The sequence below is a fragment of the Myotis lucifugus genome, unplaced genomic scaffold (genome assembly GCF_000147115.1).
Source record: "Myotis lucifugus unplaced genomic scaffold, Myoluc2.0 scaffold_128, whole genome shotgun sequence".
Classification (NCBI taxonomy): domain Eukaryota; kingdom Metazoa; phylum Chordata; class Mammalia; order Chiroptera; family Vespertilionidae; genus Myotis; species Myotis lucifugus.
Window position 1 is genome coordinate 2832221 of NW_005871176.1, and position 18952 is coordinate 2851172.

At 56.6% G+C, this 18952-nt stretch overlaps 1 protein-coding gene across 1 annotated transcript in view; it reads left to right on the forward strand.

Moving 5' to 3' along the window:
• Window positions 1-18952, forward strand: part of EPHB2 (EPH receptor B2) — a 144947-nt gene that overhangs the window by 92151 nt on the left and 33844 nt on the right. The window contains exons 4-5 of the mRNA XM_023758325.1: window positions 11815-11970; window positions 13090-13425. Coding sequence (XP_023614093.1) covers window positions 11815-11970; window positions 13090-13425 — 492 coding nt within the window. The remainder of the gene's footprint in view (window positions 1-11814; window positions 11971-13089; window positions 13426-18952) is intronic.

Here is an 18952-nt window from a genome sequence, read left to right on the forward strand (position 1 = left end):
TGGAGCTGATGACCACATTTCTGGATCCCATAGAAGGGGGAAGTGCTACATGAGGTGACCCCGAAAATGCACCCCCCAGCTGGAGAGGGGAGGGACTTTCCCAGGCTCCCTAAGCCCCAGCAGGGGTGGCTGGCGCTGACAAAATAAGGCAGGGATTTGGAAATCTGGCAGCCCAGGTTCTGGGTCCTAAGTGGGCCCCTCAGAACACAGCCAACCAAAGTACAGTGGATGGCCTGCAGCAGCGACCCACAGTGGGGACCCACAGCGGGGTAATGGCCCATGGCAGCTTGGGAGATGTTCCCCAGCTCCATCCGGCCATCACCCCCTTGTAGCACCAGGACTGGGCCCTCCAGGCCCTTCCTCAGTGACCCGCTACACCACCTGTCAATACAGCAGCCAGATGTGCGGGGGGACTCGGACCTGGCCCTGCCAGATGTGTCAAGCTTTCCCAACACATCCGGCTTCCCCTCGGGCACATTGTGATTATTATTTAACACTCGCTTTTCCAGCATCTGTGAGGCCCGAGGATTACAAGCTGGGAGGAGGCCCTGGCGTGTTGATCCAGCTTAAGGTCTGGGGGCCTGTTTTCTCAAGGACCCAGTGAGGACCTTTATAAGCCCTGTGTGGTGATAACCTCAAACTGGAGAGAGAGGTTTTGTGAGGCTCTATTTGTTCCCCACTTTCTCACTAGGACCTCATGTTAACCTAGAGAGGAAGGTAGAGTCTGCAGCATTAACCTCAATTATAGAAGAAAGATGTGAGGCTCAGTGAGGGACATAGTGAAGAAGTAGCTGAGCGAGGACGTGTACCAGGCAAAGGAAATGACACGTGCAAAGGCCCTGGGGCTAGAAGTGGCTGATGTGTTCCAGGACAGCCAGGGGGCCAGTGTGGCTGGAATGGAGTGGACACAAAGGAGAGTAGTACAAGGTAAGTTCAGAGAGGTAAAGGGATACAATTATAATAAAAATAAAATACCTACCCATGAATTTAACCAGCGAGGTGAAGTGAGCTTTGAGGACTATTTGTACTCCAAGTGAGATGGGACCTGTTGAAGGGTTTTGAGCAGAGGAGCAACCCACCTCCGACTCCTGTTCTGTAGGATCCCTCTGGCTGATATGTTGAGAGCAGACCACAGCCAGAGGGGAGGCGGGAGGGCTGGGGCAAAAGCCAGGACACCGGGCAGGAGGCTACCGCAGTGATCTGACAGCTGCCACTCCTCCTCCCCTCTGCCTTCCCTGCCCGTCTGGGCATCAGGACTCTTGGGCAACAGCCCTGGCTCCACCAGCCGCGAACTTGCTGTGTGACCTTAGGCAAGTCACTGTCCACGTCTGACTCATGTCGTCTGTAGTCATAAATGAGAAGCTTGAACCAGAAGATCATGAATATTCTCCTGACTTCCAATGACCCGACCCCACCTGCCTCTCCAGCCTCCTCTCTCACCTCTTTCAGCCTCGAACTTCATGCTTCGGTGATCCTGAACTATGTAGCTCCCCAGGCACACACCGTGCCGTTCACGCCTCTGTGCCTTCGCACCGGCTGTCCCCACTGCCTGCACCGCCCTCTCCCGTCGCCAGCCCTGCAGGGGGAGAGCCTGCGTTCTTCCTCAGGTCTGGGTGGCATCTCCTCCAGAGGCTCCCCCTGACCCACCCCTTTCCTCGGTGCTCCTGGGCACGTGGGCAGGCCCTGCCGATCTTTAAGAGACAATAGAATGAAGTGGATGTGGACCCAGAGCTGGCTGCAAATCCCAGTTGCACCTCTGGAGTTGCCTAATGGTTCTGAGCCTCTGTTTCCTTATCTGTAAAATAGAGATAATTCTATTTCCTGCTCTGAGGGTCAAGGTGGGGATGCAGTGAGATTGTAAAGCACCTAACCAGTGCCTGGGTGAAGCCAGAGTCTAGCTGCAGAGAAAGGGCCGTTGAGTGAACACTGGGGGTCGCCCTGGACAGTCTTGCCCCAGATGTCTTGAGTGGCCCGGCCAGGCCCCCAGGACAGCCTCCCAGCAGCCCCATGGCCCAGGGGGATTCCTGTCCACCCCTCCTGTCACCAGCCCCTCCCTCCGCTCACCTCCTCCATCAAGGCCTGGTCGGCAGCGGCACAGCACTTGGAAATGTCCTTAATTGCTTCACCAGAGTGGGGAGTCACCCTGCAGGCAGATAATTAAAAAGTTCAGAGCTTGATTAATTGGGAGGAAATTGGAGGAATGGGGCTGCCTGCTGGGTGGGAGCTCCCAGCCCCTACGTGGGGATAGCATGAAGGGAGACAGGCCAGAGCCCAGACTGGGGGCCCAACATAGGATCCAGGGGCTGGAAGGGCCGGGCGTGAAACACCCTCACCTGCCTTTGCAGGTTGTGGGGTGCAGGGTCTGACTTCCCCAGGAGACTGAGCTCTGCCACCCCCTCACACCCACATGCAACAGGGGAGGAGATGTCAAGAGACACAGTGGTCATGAAAGTTCTGGTTACTCCAGTCTTGGGGCCAAGGGATCTACAGGGCTGCTCTGTGCCAGTGGGCAGAGGTGGCTGTCCCCATGGGGCTCACAGTTGGACGTGTGGGAAGGTGGGACATGGGGAGACAGATGTTAACGAAATGCCAAGAAGGATGATGAAGGTGGGATGCATTGACAGCCATTCCCTGGGGGCACAGGGAGGGGTTCTGGGGCTCTGACATGGTCTGGGGGGCTCCAGAGGCCTAGAACAAAATCTCCAGTCCACACACAAGATGAGCGACCTCAAGCACAATAATCCACCTTTCTGAGCCTCCGTCAGTCAGCAAACACTTCCAGAGACCTCCTGTCCGTCACCTCTCGGCCCAACACCGAAGCGGAGCGGCGCCGGACACTGTGGATTCCCACTGTCAGCCCGGCTCAGAGCCTGGCGCAGAGGCAGAGAATTAGGATCGTATAATCGCGCAGGGCATATGCAGAGTGGCTCGGCCCCAAACCCCAGTCCTAGGAGAAGGACCCAGAGGTGATTTGGGCTGGAGCTGAGATTTGAAGGCTAAACAGGAGTTGGCCAGGCCGGAGCTGGGGCAGTGTATCCGGCCGAGGGAACTGCCTGAGCAAAGGCCCAGAAGTGACCGAGCACAGCTTGCCGGGGAGCTGACGCTGCCTCCTGTGACGAGGTCCCAGGGCCCAGCTGGGCGGTGCTGGGAGCTGAGTTGGATGCACCCCAGGCACAAGGGGGCACTGCAGGGTCTTGAGCAGAGGAGGGACTCGGCAGATGGCCGGTGTGGAGTCTGGCCTGGGGAGGCCCTGGGCTTCCCGCTCAGGCAAAGAGGAGGTGTGTTAACACAGTGCCTTCTGACTTCTGTAGTCCTGCCAGCTGCTGGCGGGGATCCACAGGGCCCAGGGCCCAGCAGGGGCAGGCAGGGGGTCCTGGGTATGTGAAGATGGGGGGGGGGGCAAGATGACTGACATCCCCTGGGTGGTCCCAGTAGGAGCTACCACCACAGGGGAATGACTCTGAGGCGCTCCCTGGACGTAATCTGGCCAGGCAGGGCCCCCCTTTTCAGGGGAGGGAAGAGGGGAAGAGGAACGCTGAGGGCTTTGGAGGCAGGTGTGAGAGAGAACATGGACTATGGGAGCACAGGCTCTGCCCCTAACTCCCTGAGTGACCTTGGGCGAGGGTATGGGCAAGGGAAACTCCTGGCTTAGCACCGGGCAGGCGCATGTTAGCCACAGGGATAGAAGCTCCTTCTATCCCAGGAGCTTGCCGCCTGCTTCCAGCGTGGCCTTGCCCATGGCACAGAGGACCGGGCACCCTGCCCAGCCAGCCCCAGGGACTGACTCCCCTTGGCTCAACCTCAGCAGCAAAAATAAGAAGCGTGCAAAAGGCAAAAGCCACTTTTATGAGGGAGACCCCAAGCCCCGCCCACTTAGCCACAAGAACAACACAGGCTCAGCCCTGGCATGTGCACTGCACAAGCCCCAGAAAATATACAAATCAGTTTTTCTGTGGTTCAGGAGAACGTAGGGCCCAGGGCTGGGTGCCTGAGCCTGTCCTGCAGCCGGAAGAGGTCGTAGAGATGGTCCTACTCGAGCCCAGAGCAAGGGCTCACAGAGCAAGGGCTGCAAGGGCAGCTGAGCCCGGGCCTCCCTGATCTGGGCCAGAACTTTCCTCTGTGCAGTCAAATTCCTTTCCCCGACCCAAACCCAAGGCAGGAAAGTATGCCCTCTGCCTTCATACCACCTGGCACTGCTGAGCCCAGAACTCAGCCCCTGGCCCCTCTGCCCACAGTGGCCAGCACTCGGGCTGGTTAAAAGAGGGTGTTCTAGCCCCGCCTCTTACAAGCAGGGCCTGGGCCTTTTGTCTCAATGTCCCAGTGCCTGGCACAGAATAGGGGCTTAATAAATCTCCCCAACTGGACCCACTGTCCCCAGGGCAGGGGCTGTATCTTTGTCTCTGCATCCCCAGGGCTGAGCACATAGCAGGTGGTGGGCCAAGAATAACTGAGGACAACAACATCAAACACGTGTAGCACTTCATGTGAGCCGGGCGGGCAGGCACTGTTGCCAGTGCTTTCTCTCTGTTGCCTCATGTAATCTTTCCACAAATACAACGTCGGTGTTATCCTTACCCCCATTATACAGACAAGGAAACTGAGGCACAGAGTTAAGTAACTTGCCACCGTCAGCAAGAGGCAGGTCCGGGACTTAGCCCTGGCAGCTGGCTCCACAGTCCATGCCCAGGTTCAATGTCACCCGACCTCCTGCTCAGTTCTCAGTAGCAGGAGCTAAACTGCGGTGAGCACGCCTCTGCCTAGCAGTGGTTCTCAACCTGTGGGTCGCGACCCCTGAAAATACATCCTGCATATCAGATATTTACATGACGATTCATAACAGTAGCAACATTACAGTTATGAAGTAGCAACGAAAATAATTTTATGGTTGGGGGTCACCACAACATGAGGAACTGTATTAAAGGGCCGCGGCATTGGGAAGGTTGAGAACCACTGGTAGGGCCACCAGACACCCAGAAGACAGAGAGCTCTTCCCCGCCCCGGAGCCGGCCACTCTGGGCCGCGAGCTTTTGACTTCATTGTAGCATCAGTCGTTTTGGGGAGTAAACTGGAGTCTCTGGGAGGAGAGGGGGGAGCAGAGCAGCAAGCCAACCAGGGAGGCTTCGAGGATCACCCAGTGCCAATTAGCGGCCCCACCGTGCCAGGCCCAGATGGAGCCCTGCCTTGGCCTGACTGAGGGCTCACTCGGTCAATTATCACCTATCCCCGGAGCCCAGGGGGCAGGCGGGAGAAAATCTGTTTCTTTGTAATCCTCCTCCCCGGCCGGCTGCCATCCCCCTGCAGTTGCCTGGCCAGGGCTCTGGGCGTCAGCAGAAGGCGGGTGCTGGCTGGCTGCTTTGGCCCCAAGTCCTGTGTTTGGGGCCCAGGCTTTGCCTCTCCCTTGCTGAATGACTCCCTCAAGCCCCGTCCCAAGATGGTCTCCGGTCCTTATATTCCACCACACGGTGATTTCTGTGTCCGGTTGTACCTGGGCACAAGGTCTTTGGAATTACGAGACTTGCAGTCAAACTTCAGCTCTGCCATTTGGAAGCTGTGTGACTTTGGCGTGGTCACTCCCCCGCTCTGAGCCTCCGTTTTCTCATCTGTAAAAAGGGGGGTGTTCATGGTACTTCCGTGGGTGCTCATGTGAATTTAGTGAGAAAAACCCATGTAAATCACTTGCACTCGGCCCAGCACCTGGGAAACACGTGATAAATGGGAATGATTATTGTCCTTGCATGCTGGGTGAGGAAGCATAGCTAACATTTATATAGCACTTGCTGTGTGTTCTTAATGCTTGTGTATATGAGCCTATCAAACCCACAGTCCCTGCCCTCAAGTTGCTCACTGTCCAGTGGGGAGACAGACCTACCTTCATTCAGAAAACGGAATTAACTGAGCACCTTCTATGTGCCAAACCCTACATTAGGTGCTGGGCATGTGGAGATTAAAGACCCAGCCCCTACCCCAACCAGGGTTCACCAACCAGTGGGCAAAACACAGAGAAGTCACCTATGGGTTAGGTCCAGTGGTGGGATGGAGGTGGTCTGTGCCAGCTTGGCTTACAAGAGCCAACGGTGGGCATTTCTTCCCGGCTCAGGTATCTCAAATTGCCCTGGTGGGAGCGTTTACAGCACAGAAATCAGCAAATACAACAAATCTTGGCTCCCCCACCCCAGTCAGCTATTTACCAGCACATCACTGCCTACGGAGCATGTGTCGGGCGTGCTCAGTGGAGGTCTGCGTTATCTGCTGTGGAGAGTGGGGGGCAGGCCTCCCAGAGGTGCACAGGTCAGATTCGCCAATCCCAGGGCACAGGATGATGGGGGCGGGGGGCGTTCAGGCAAAGGGACAGGTGTGTGCAGCCAGGGCATGGAGGGAACTGCAAACAGATGAGAGTGACAGATGGGGCTGGAGAAGAACACAGCACGGTTGCCCGAGACTAAGGGTGTTTGTTTCCAGGATACGGGGCTTGCCGTTAGGATGAGTAGGTCACCCCGTGGGCAGGCCCCTGGGAAGACCCTTGGGGAGAACAAATGAGCAGTGGAGAGGGATCTGAGCATCCATGCAGCCGGGGGACACTGAGATGATAGTGGTGGCACCAGACCTGGTATTGACTCGACTAAGTATTTCCTCACCCACTTTCTTATCTGATTCTCACAACCTCCTGTGAGGGGTATATTTGTTCATTCAACAAATATATATTGAGCACCTACTATGTTCCCACCACTCTGTCCCACCAGCGAGGGACCCAATGAGACCAGACAAACCTGGTTCCTCTCCAGGTCTTTCCAATGCAGGGGAAAGATGGCGCACACATTTATACGCTGTTTTCTAATATACAGTGGACCCTTGAAAAAACGAGGGAGTGAGAGGCACCAACCCCCTCTCCCCCGTGTGGTTGAAAATCTGCCTATAACTTTTGACTCTACAGTCAGCCCTGTTCAGGGGTCAGCTGTAATTACAAAATTGTGATGAAGGAAACAGAGACAGACATCGTAGCGAGAGAATCACTTAGTCAGGATGGCCAGGGCAGGCCTCTCCAGACGGTGACACTGAAGCTGGGCCCCGAAGGATGAAAAGGATCAGGCACGGGAAGAGCAGGGGGTACAGCATGGCCCAAGGCCCTGGGTGAGAACGCTCTTGATGACCAGGGGCTGGAGCACAGTAAGTGAGGGGAGTGGCAGGAAGACAGCAGAGCCAACCTTGCAGGTCTTATGGGCCAGGGCGAGGTGTGTAGGTTCGTTCTAGTGCCTGGTGGGGAGCAGGGTGTGGTGGGTCCGACTCATTCTCATCAGATCGTGGAGGATCGTGGGCAGGGAGACCCTTTGAGAGACTCTCACTTCGTCTGTCCCATGTAGGTATCGTCAGCTCCCTCTCTGGAGGGACTGAGTCTCAGAGACGGCAGGTGCCCCTGAGCCCACACTCCTGGCAGGGGTACCGCTGCCCGAGTCTGTGTCTTCAGGTCTCGTTGTTTTCTTCCCACTTCCGTACGAGACTCAGATGTTGGCGGGACAGGTGCCTTCCCAGCTGAGAAGCTACGAGCAGCATGGCCCCTAGGGCACCGGGCTCTGTGGATGGCAGCCACCCCAGGCCTCTTTCCGTGGGAGAGGAGGTGGCTGATGGGAGCTGAGGCCCCAGGACACCTCGGAGTCGCACAGTATAGCTGAGATCAGAGAAGAGCCGTGTGTGTCTGCTCCTCTCTGGGCCTCAGTTTCCTCAAATGTCAAGTAAGGTGGTTGAGCTGGATGCTCTTCCAGCCCCTCCCTTCATCCACCCATCGCCCACTGGGTACCCGGCATTGAATTGGGAGGTTACAGTCCAGCCAGGTACTTGCAGGTTCACAAGGAAGTAATTAAAATGGTCACCTCAACCCGGCCTAGGATCTTAGGGAAGACTTTCCTGCAGAGGTGATACCTGCGCTGTGTCTTAAAAGAATGTAGGACTTTACCTTATGACAAAGGGCAGGCACTCCAGGTAACAAGGACAGGATCACCAAAGGCCGGAGGTGTGGAGGGGGGCCTTGGGGTGGCACCCTATGCAGTTGACTGTGTAGACCATCAGGCACAGGCTTGGCTAGTGGGCACTGAGATGGGCATGTGCCAGCCCTGGGGGCACCGGGGGCCTGAGGTGCTTGGGGGCTATTGTGAATTTTTCTTAAATAGCCGTTTTATTGTGATAGAACTCATATACCATACAGTTCCCCTATTTAAATTGTACAAGTCAGTAACTTTTAGTGTATTCAGAATTGTGCAACCATCACCACAGTCAATTTTAGAACGTTCTCATCACCTCAGGAAAGAAACCCATTACCCATGGCGTCATTCCCCTTTCTCTGCTCTCCCCAGCCCCTGGCAACCGCTAATCTACGTTCTCTCTCCGTGGGTGTGCCTGTTCTGGACATTTCCATCGGCGTAGAAGCATATACTGTGTGGCCTTCTGTGACTGGCTCCTTTCACTAAGCAGTGTTTTCGAGCTTCACCCGTGTTGTAGCATGAATCAGGCCTTCATTCATTTTTAGGGCCAAATAATATTCCATGATAAGCCAAGGTGGGTTTTTACTAGTCAGTGGCACAGAAAGGCTTACACTTTGGAAAGCTGGTCCTGGAGGGTAGGCAGGAGGAGGCCAGATGGCCAGAAGAAGCTAAAGAGTGGGTGGGAGGGCAGCGAAGAAGAGCCAGGACCGGGCACTGCTGGGGAGGGGAGACGTGGTAATTGATTGGCTGCAGGGGGGAGCGGGAGGAATGACAGGAGAAAGGGTTTCATGAAGCACAGTGCCAAGAGATACAGAAACCACAGATGCCCGATGGGAGGGCCAAGGGTGGCTGGGCAGCACTCCTAATGAGAGAACGCTCCTGGAGGAGGCAGCCTGGGGTGTCTGAGAGGGACCAGGGCCTGGTGATGGGAGAGGACAGCCGGGAAGGCGGTCCAGATGGAGGGGCTGGCACAGTACGGAGGGGAGAGTGGGCAGCCACTTCAGCTGGGCCCAGGGAATCACCAGCAGATGGAAGAGACACACTAAACATGGAGCCAGGAGGATCTTGGTCTTAGAGCCAAAACCCTTTGGCATCTATCAGAATGGTCCTAGACCTAGACTCTCACAGGAGCCCTGTGCTCCCATTCTACAGCAGAGAAAACTGAGGCTCAGAGAGGTCAGCTGCTCAACTAGAGCCAGGGCTGCCCCTTTATAGAGCCAGCAGGGGAAGGTTGGTGCCTAAGAGGAAGACGAGAGGGAGGGAGGGAGGGAGGGAGGAAGGAAGGGAGGGGGACGTGGGGGCCCCAGAGCCAGCACGGCAAAGTGGAGAGAGTCCTGGACAGATGCCTGGAGCAGAAGCTGCCAGCCCCTGCTCAGCACGCATGGACCGTTGACGCAATTCGAGTCACATCAAGGTGGTGTGGTGTGGTGGTTAGGGAAGCAGTCCCTGGAGTCAGACCACCTGGCATAGAATCCCAGCTCTGCCACTGTAAGCCCACGTCCTTGGAAAGTTACTTCACTTCTGCTTTGGTTCCCCATCTGAAAACGGGGGGTAACGTCACCTCCGTCATGGGCTGGTGAGGCTTGGATGAGTTATTACGAGTTAAGTCCGTAGAACAGCGCCAGCATCTCATCGGCACTCGATAAAAGCCGCCGTGGCACGGTATGCTCCGGAGCCCTGTTTCCCGTCTGTGCGATGGAAGCCTAACTACCCCCCAGAGACCCCACGGCCATCCCTGCTGGTGTCAGGCTACCTGGTCGGTGTGTCAGTCTGTCTTCCCCCTCGCCTGGCAGCTCCTTAAAGACTGGGCTGGAGCGGGTTCTTCTCCGAGACCCCCACAGGGCCTGGTCAGGGTGGCATCATCAGGGGGGTGTTGATTAGGGTGGTTGCAAAGTGGGGCCGGGGCGGGGGTGCGGGGGGGCATTTTCTAGCGGCAAGCCCTGAGATTGCAGCTGCAACCCCCAACCCCTCCCAACCCTGGGCCAGTACTGCTCATCGATTGCAATACTCACAGCCACCTTAGGGAGTAGATGCTCTTACCAATGAGAAAACTGTAGCTCAGAGAAGTTGAACCACTTGTCTGAGGTCACCCAGCGGATTGGTATTTGAACCAGCTAGTTTGATAATGCCAGGAATTGTTCTAGGCATTGTTGCCTAAATGAACCAAATGTCCTCCTCACCACGACTCTAGGAGGTAGATACTATTGTTCCCATTTCACAGGTGAGGGAACAGCTTAGGTGACTTGCCCAAGGTCACACCGCTGGCACCGGTGGAGCTGGGGTTTGCAGGCAGCCGGCATGCTGACCACCACTCTTCACTGCCTTTCTACGTGCATGGCCGCCAAAGCCCAAGCTCTTTCCTCGTAAGCAGGCAGTGTCTAGAAGTATTGAGATGGAGCGCCTGAGCGCCAGGTTCCATGCTAGGCACGGGGAGGAGCTGCGAACCAGACATCGCTCCGATCCTGGGGGAGCCGAGAGCAGGGCCAGGAGACCCCTTGATGAGTGATTTCCTAAGCCTTGGACTTGAAAGATACGCTTGGAGTCTGCGGCTGGAAAAACGATTTGGGAAATAAATGTATGTTAGCCGTTTACATAGGAGGAAAGCGATGCTCGGAGAGGTGGGCTTGCTGACCAGAGCTCACACGGTACTCCAGCACAGAATGTGATCAGGTGAGAGTGCAGGCCTGTGGACAGTTTAGCTGCATTTCGTCCCAGGGAGGAACCTGCCCCTTGCAAAGCTCTTCCCTGTCCACCTTCTCACGTACACCTGGCACGATCTCCCCCACGGCACCACAGCAGAGCGGGGATTATGAACCCCAGTGGGTGGAAGAAGAAACAGGCCAGGAAAGGGGCAGGGCCTAGAGCCCAGGCCTCCTGATTCCCAAGCCAGGGCCAGAAGGAAGGGCACACAGGCCCACACAGGAGTGGTGACCTCTTGTAGGACCTGAGCCCTGAGCTGTCGGGCCTGAACCCAAATCCTGAGCATCCCCCAGAGCAGGGAAGAAGGCCAAAGACCCTGTGAGATCCCACATGGCTCAGTGCCCACCAAGTGCAAACGCTGCCCTCCTCAGGCTCTCCCCGGTACTTCGGAGCCTTTTATCTAGTAAATTGATCAAACGCCTATCATAACCGCTACTATTCATCGGGCACCTAGACGGTGCAAAGCCTCATGTCATGTGCTTCACACGCTTACGCCAAATGCCCACAATGGCCCGCAGAAATGGGCCTTAGAGTCATATTTTACAGGTAAGGAAACTGAGTCTCAGAATGGTTAAGCCACTTGTCTAGGGCCACACAGCTAGTACCAGGCCACGCTGGGACTCAAACCCAGGTCTGTCTGCATCCAAAACCAGTGGCCTTGCCTGCTAACCGAATTGCCTCTCTCCATGCTCTGCACTGTGCTAAGGCCTGCCTACTGGAATGTAATCTCAATCATCTGGAACCCAGGACCAGCCATTGGTAAGCGAGACTGGGCCCCGGGCACTGCCATAGGCCTCTTCAGAGTCTTCAGACTAAGAAGTCAGGGTTGCTCCTAGGAGCTGTGGCACAGCCGACCTGGAGCAGGTAAGGAAGGCTTGCCAGGGGCCCAGCTGAACGCATTGACAGCTTTAGAGACAAGAAAGCAGGTGCCTGGAACCTCCTGGGCACAGCTAGGGCTGCCTCGTTGGGGCGTGGAGACCCCCATGAACTTCAGTTGATGGTGTTTCTCAGCAGTGACGCTGCATGGCCCCTTCCACAGGCCTCCTGGCCCCTGGTGATGCTGCGTGCCCCCTCCATGAGACGCGGGGTCCTCTCCGAGCCCACTGGTTTACTCGGCGCCTCTCTTTGTCTTCTCTCCCAGGTTGCCCATCTGGAACCTTCAAGGCCAACCAAGGGGACGAGGCCTGCACCCACTGCCCCATCAACAGCCGGACCACTTCGGAAGGGGCCACCAACTGTGTCTGCCGCAACGGCTACTACCGAGCAGACCTGGACCCGCTGGACATGCCCTGCACAAGTACGTCGGGGGCCCCTTGAGGGGGACGCCGAGTCCACAGTCTCCTGCAGAAAAGCCCAGAGCGAAGGCCGGGCGGCTGTCCGGCTACAGCCAGCCTTTCCTGAGTGAGGAGGACCTGCAGGGGGGAGGGGGAGGGAGAGTGGTTGGAAAAGGACCATCGGGGGCAGTCCCTGGGGTGGCCAGGCTGCCAACGTGCAGATGCCACAGAGCTGGCATCTGGCTCCTCACCCCCTTCCGTGAAGTCACAGGGAGGATACAGTCAAGGTCTGGATTTACAAAAGGACAGACAATGGCAGGGTTGGCAGAGAAAGAACCAACACAGGTGGTGTCTGTGGCAGGAAAGGCTGCCCGGCGGGCTAACCTGGCAGCGGCTGCCCGAGTCGCAGGCCGAGGTTCTCTAAGGAAGGGTGACTCCGAGGGCAGTGTTACAGCCCCCGCATCACACAGGAATGGCACTCAGCTGCTGGTCACAGAGCTGGCCCCCGTGGCAGAAACCATCAGGGTTTATTCTCCTACCTCACAGAAGCCCGGGGATAGGCAGTCCCGGGAGAGCGTGGTAAATCATGGGGTTCTCGGAACCTGGCTCTCCTGCTCTGCCATTCCTGGCCGGTGGTTCCCATCCCTCAGGTCTCTTCGTAGTCCAACATTGCTGCCGAAGCGCCAGCCATCACACATGTTCTAGGCAGCAGAGAGGAGGAAGGGGATGAGGGATACTCTGCGGCTGTCTCCTTTTAAGGAAGGGTCCTAACCACCAACTTCCGCTACAGTCCATAGTCGGCACTTCACCAGAGAAGGCTGGGAAATACAGTCTCTCGGCTGGACGTCTTGCCACCTGAATAAAATCGGGTTCTGATATAAGGGAAAAGGGGAAGTAGATGTTGTGTGGGCAAAACCCCCAACACAAAAGGACTGTCCCTGGTAACACACACCGAGGAGGCTGACGTCTAGGGAGAAGGGTGTGCAACAGGATTAGAGTTATATTCTAGAAACATCTCTCTGGTGGGTGACGAGGGGAAAGTACTTGGAGGAAGCCTTTTGGGAGGCGTGGGCTGGAGCCAGGGCAGAAACATACCCCCAGAGCCCCCATTGACCGGCACCCCTCCCCCTCCCCCTCCCCAGCCATCCCCTCTGCACCCCAGGCCGTGATCTCCAGCGTCAACGAGACCTCACTCATGTTAGAGTGGACCCCGCCCCGCGACTCCGGAGGCCGGGAGGATCTCGTCTATAACATCATCTGCAAGAGCTGTGGCTCCGGCCGGGGCGCCTGCACCCGCTGTGGGGACAACGTGCAGTATGCACCCCGCCAGCTGGGCCTGACGGAGCCCCGCATCTACATCAGCGACCTGCTGGCCCACACCCAGTACACCTTCGAGATCCAGGCCGTGAACGGCGTCACCGACCAGAGCCCCTTCTCCCCTCAGTTCGCCTCCGTGAACATCACCACCAACCAAGCAGGTAAGCGCTTCCCAGGCAGGCTCCGGGGGCAGTGCCGGGCGCCGCGCTGTGCCAACTGGGTATCCTGCCAGCCTCCGTGAAAGACGCCCTCACACCTGCGGTTTCCGCTCTTCAAAGGCTGTGTGTGTGAGCCTGCCACCTGGGAGAGCGTTAACCATTGTCGTGGTGTTTATAATAACTGCTGCCACTTGTTGAACGTGTATTAGTGAAAGTGAAGCTGCTATGACAAAATGGCCCAGTGCTGGGTGGCTGTGGGGACAGCGATGCATTTCTCTCTCACGTAGGGGTCCAGGAGTGAGCAGTCAGGTTCGCAGGGCAAGCCCTGATCGCTGGAGATCCAGGGACATGGGCCCCTCCCGGCTTGTTGTCTCACCTGCCTCCGTGGGCAACGCAGAGTCAGCATGTCTGTGCTCCGGCCTGCAGTTGGGGCGGGAGGGAGGAGACCCGGGCAGGGACAGGGCTGTAAGCAAGGGGGCAGAGGTGCACCATCGCTTCTGTGCACCGTCCACTGGAAGGAGCTTGGTCATGTGGGGTCCCCGAGCCACAAAGGAGGCATGTTCTCTCCAGCCTGACTTCAGTCTCCGGCACAGCAGAAGGTGGGCCTCTAGCAGTTCCCACGGTGCTTTCTTTGAACCTGCAGCCCTTTCCAATCTCACTCCACCCAAACCCTTCTCCCTACGCCCACCTTTAATAATCCTTCCTGTGACGCCATGCCGCCCTCCATCTCCCACCCTGCCTTCCTTCACAGCAAAAAAGCATTGCCAAACGATGCAGTCTCCCCCCCACCCCTACTTCCCCTCAGTCCATTCCACGTAGGTGCCCGGTCCCATCTTTCCACCAAGACCACTGTCCTCAGGGTCACGGGGACCTCCATGTGGCCACGTACGGGAGACACTTGCAGCCTCATCCCCCAGCCAAGGGCAACGTGAGACTTTCAAGGACCTTACGGTTCCTGTGGGTTGAAAACTTTGTGGTTGCCACTGTGACTGTGTCCCTCAGTTAGTCACTCAACAGTCCTCGCCAGGCCCCTGCTGTGAGTGTGATCTGGGCCCTGTCCAAGGAGGAACCAGGGTGGCCAGGCTTCAGGAAAGAAAATGAGTGCACTATCCAGCTTCTTGTTCAGGGGATCCAGAGGTGGAGGCGTGGGGAGGCTTGCCACAGGAGGCAGGATTTGACCTGTCGTTTAAAGGCCCGGTAGAAATTTGAAGAGAGCCATCGAAAGAAATGGAATTCCAGGAGTGGGGAGGGCATGCATAGGACATGGAAGGAGAGAGGGCAACCAGCTCCACCTGGTTGAGGGGTGCTTTCCAAGCTTGACCTCACTGCAGCCCCTGGTCTCCTTGAGTAGGAGGCATCTGTGTCCCCATTTTACAGATGGTGCTCAGAAAAGTAGAGTCACAAAGCAGGAAGATACGAGATAGGAATTAACTAGATCTAACAGACTCCAGTGCTTGGACTAAATCCAGGGTATATATGTCCAAGGAGACTTAAGTGTGACTGTGGGTCTGAGTGTGCGTGTGAGGAAGTATATTTGGAGAAGGTGTGGGTATGTCCTGTTGTTTGGGTGACTGTGTGTGTGTGTGATTGCCTGTGACCTTGGCGTGCGTCTTCTTACTGACACATGCATTCCTGAGCGTGGGTGTGTCTGGATCTGAGGGACGTGGAGGGGGTGTGTTTGAACATGAGTTTGTATGTCTGACCGTGGTTTGCCTGTCTGTGTGTTTGTGTCTGAGAAGGAGTGGTGTGGTTTTGTTTGTGAATGTTTGTGGTATCGCTGTGGCTGAGCGGGCATGTTTTTGAGCGTGTGCCTGCAGTTCTTGAAGGGCCATGGGTGCATTTAAGTCCCGCTCAGATTGGGGTCCGGGTGGAGCTGACTCGAGGTGGGCAATCTGAGAGAACCTCAGAAGCCAGCAGCTGTTGGCAGAGACACCTAACAGGTTGTCAAGCCTCCGCTGTGAGGTCTCCAGCTTGACAAAGCCCCGAGGTAGGGAAGCCAGGCTCCCAGTGGGAGTGGAGGGGAGGGAACTCTTTTCAACTGGGAGAAGCTAGAATTCCCCAGAGCCACTGGATTTCTTTCCCTGGTTGGAGGGGTAGGGGGGAGGGAGGCTTTCCCTGAATCCATTTGGGAGCCCTGAGGGTGGGACTGCCTACTCAAGAAGCCTCGGCATATTAGCAGCAAGGATGGAGTCTGGGCTACTGGAATGGAGCCCCCTTGTCTGGAGCTGGAAGCTCCCAGAGAACAGAGGTGGGGCAGAGTAGAAGTGAGGGGCTCCCAGAGAGGACGGTGCCCAAGGAGCCCTCAGGATTGAGGGACAGAAGCAGTAAGACACTAGCACTGGATTAGGAGCAGGGAACCTGAGTCTGAATCCCAGCTTTGCCATTCATCTGCTGGGTAACCTGAGTGTATTAGTCAGTTATTGCTGCCATAATGCTGCATAACAAAAACGCCTCACAACTCAGTTATTTACCACAATAAACATTTGTTTTCTCACTCACTAGTCTGTGGGTCAGCTAGAGTTTAGCTAATCTGCACAGGCTGGGCCGGGCAGGACTCCAGAACGTGGGCTGGATTCAGTCTGTTCCATATGTCTCCTCATTCTCGTTGGACCAGCAGCCACCCAGGCTTATTTCTCTCCTGGTGAATGGTGGGAGCACACGTGGCGGGCCAAGCCACGCCTCACAAACACATGTCTCTGCTTGCGGTGCAGTCGCCCACAGTAAGTGAGTCCTGCCGAGTTACTTGGCAAAGCGTGTGGGTGCATAATCCTGTCACAGAGAGGAAGGGCTAAGGCAACTGGTCCAACCTATCACACTCGTGAAGATCACCCCTCCCTCTGGGCCTCATTTTCCCCACCGAACTGAGAGCTTTTCAGAATGCAGGTTCTGGACTCCGCCCCAGACTTCCGTTCCAGAACCCCAGGAGTAAGCGAGAATCTGCATTTCTATCAAGCGGCTCAAATGGTTCTTGCTATCAGACAAATTTGGGAAACTCGGGTCTAAGGGAGTCTAAGGCCCTGTGAGCCCTCCATCCCTGAGGCTTTCTGGATCATAACGCCCCCTCCCCCTCCTCTGCTCTAAGCCCCTTGGCACACCCCACTCTCGTGGATGCCGGGGACTGTGCCGCCACCCCACGCCCTCACCACAGTACCCCCTTTGCCAGATGAGGAAATGGAAGCCCAGAGAAGCAGTCCTTTATGCTAAGTCCCACTCCTAAATGGCCTTCACTAGGATTTAAACCTGGGAGCATGTGACTCTAAGTCTACATTGGAGAAGTCAGTTCCTGCCCTTACGGCTTTATGTCCTGGTTGGGGAGATGAGACCTGGGCAGCGTCTATATACAAGATGGCATGAGTGAGGGCCCACGGAGGGGGCAGGGAGGTGAGGGAGGTCATAGGCAGGAGAGACAGTTGCTTCCTGGGGAGTGGAAGAAGGGCACAGCATGGAAGGCTTCTGGGAAGAGGAGGCATTTGGGCTTGATTTTGAAGAATGGAGAGGCTTCTCACACCTCTGTGGAGCCATGCAGAGAAGGAGGTGCCCCAGGGGAGGGAAGTACAGGAGGCAGGTGGGAGGAAGAGTTCTCCCGTTTCTCCTAAGCATCAGACTCCTCTGCCACAGGGTCTTTGCACGGGCTGTTCCCTCCGCCTGGAATGCTTCTCGCCTCCCACCTTCCTTTAGGCCTTAATCCATCCTCATTGACCTTCCTGACTTGGTCACATGCCCCAGCACCATGGCCCTCAAGTTCCTGCGGTCGAGTCTTTGCTTTATGTCTTCGATCATTTCCTTCCTGTCTCCCCCCTCACCACCACCACGCCCCCCCCCCACACACACACACACACACCATCACCTCTGGGTCTGCTTTTCCTCACTGTGGTTCTCCGGCACCTAGACAGGGGTGCGCCACAGTGAACGCTCAGTGAGCGTTTGCAGCAGGGCTCCGAGAAGCGTGGAGCGAGGTGGGGTGTGGAGAAGTCTGATAAGGCTGGAAAGCAAGGCTGGGGACTTGATTTCCAGACAAACGCGTTCAGTGGCCGGTTTTAATCAGACCCTAAAATTCGGTATATAAATATCTAGCTCACTGCCTTAAAAGGAAAAAGTATTTCTTCAGGGCAAAGGACTGGGCCTTGCTCGCGATGCCCTGGCATTCGCCGGAGCCAGAGCTGTCTTCCGACTTCACGAAGCCGGCGTGCCCTCTGTGGACCACGCCCCGCCGTTCCAGCACGCCTTCCTGCCCCCCACGCATGAGTCTTCGCAGGGACCCCCCGAGGGAGGAGGCTGGGCTGGGAGTCCCCACTCGAAGGATGAGGAAACGGGGCTTGGGAGAGGCTAAGCAGGTCACCCAGCTGGGAAGAGGCAGACCCAGGTTTCAGCCTGGCTGTCCAGGGTCTGTGGCCTTTGACACAAACAAATAAGACCAGAAAGGACGGGAAGGAGGACGAGCCTCGAGACGGGTGTCGGAAGACAGCGCTGAGGAGGTGGCATTGAAGCTGAGCTCTGACGGAGGAGCCAGAGGCAGCCTTGCAGACCTGGGTGTGTACACACGTCAGGCACGCGGGGCTCGTCCTCAGGGCTGCATCCAGTGCTTGGCCGCCCGCCAGGGGCGCACAGGACACGATCTCACCCTCGCCAGCCCCGAGCGGCCGTACCTCTGCCCGGCTCCAGAGCCGGTGGGAAGGGGCGGGAAGAGTCTGGGCTTTGGCATCAGGCCAACCAATCTGGCTTTGGATCAAGCCTGGCTGCTCCCCAGCACGTAGCCGTGGACAAGTTACTCAGCCCACGTCTTCCTCGTGGGTTTCGCCACCCCTCCTTGCGGGACCGCTGTGAGGCTTTGAGCTCATGTTCTCAAGGTGCCTCGCAGGCTTCTGGGCACGGGCAGGCTCTCAAAAAGCAGAGGTCATTCTCCAGTCCCTCTCATCATCATAATAGCTCACATCTACCAAGCGCTTACTATGCACCAGACATCACCCCAAGTCCTTAATGATGACTTCACAGCAACGCTAGGAGGCACGTCCTGTCATTATCCTGTCGTTTAGGTAAGGAAAGCAAGGCATGGAGCGTTGAGGGACTTGCCCGTGCTCACCGGGCAGCCAGCGGCAGAACCTAAATAATTATGTCGCTGCGCTCTCAGGCTCAGTATTGGCGGGACCCAAGCCCTCTGCAGAGGTCAGGCGGGCTGTGCGAATGGGCCTGGCGGGGTGAATGCAGCCTTTGGGGCCACGCGTGCTGAACAGTAGGTGGACCGGTTAGGAAGCTCCCTTGTCATCATGTGCCTCTAGGTTGGCGGTTCTCAACCTGTGGGTCGAGACCCCTTTGGTGGTCGAACGACCCTTTCACAGGGGTCACCTAAGACCATCCTGCATTATCAGATATTTGCATTACGATTCGTAACAGTAGCAACATTGCAGTTATGATGTAGCAACGACAATAATTTTATGGTTGGGTCACAACATGAGGAACTGTATTTGAAGGGCCAGAAGGTTGAGAACCACTGCTCTAGGTCATAGGGGAGAAGAGGCACCAGTTCTGGGCT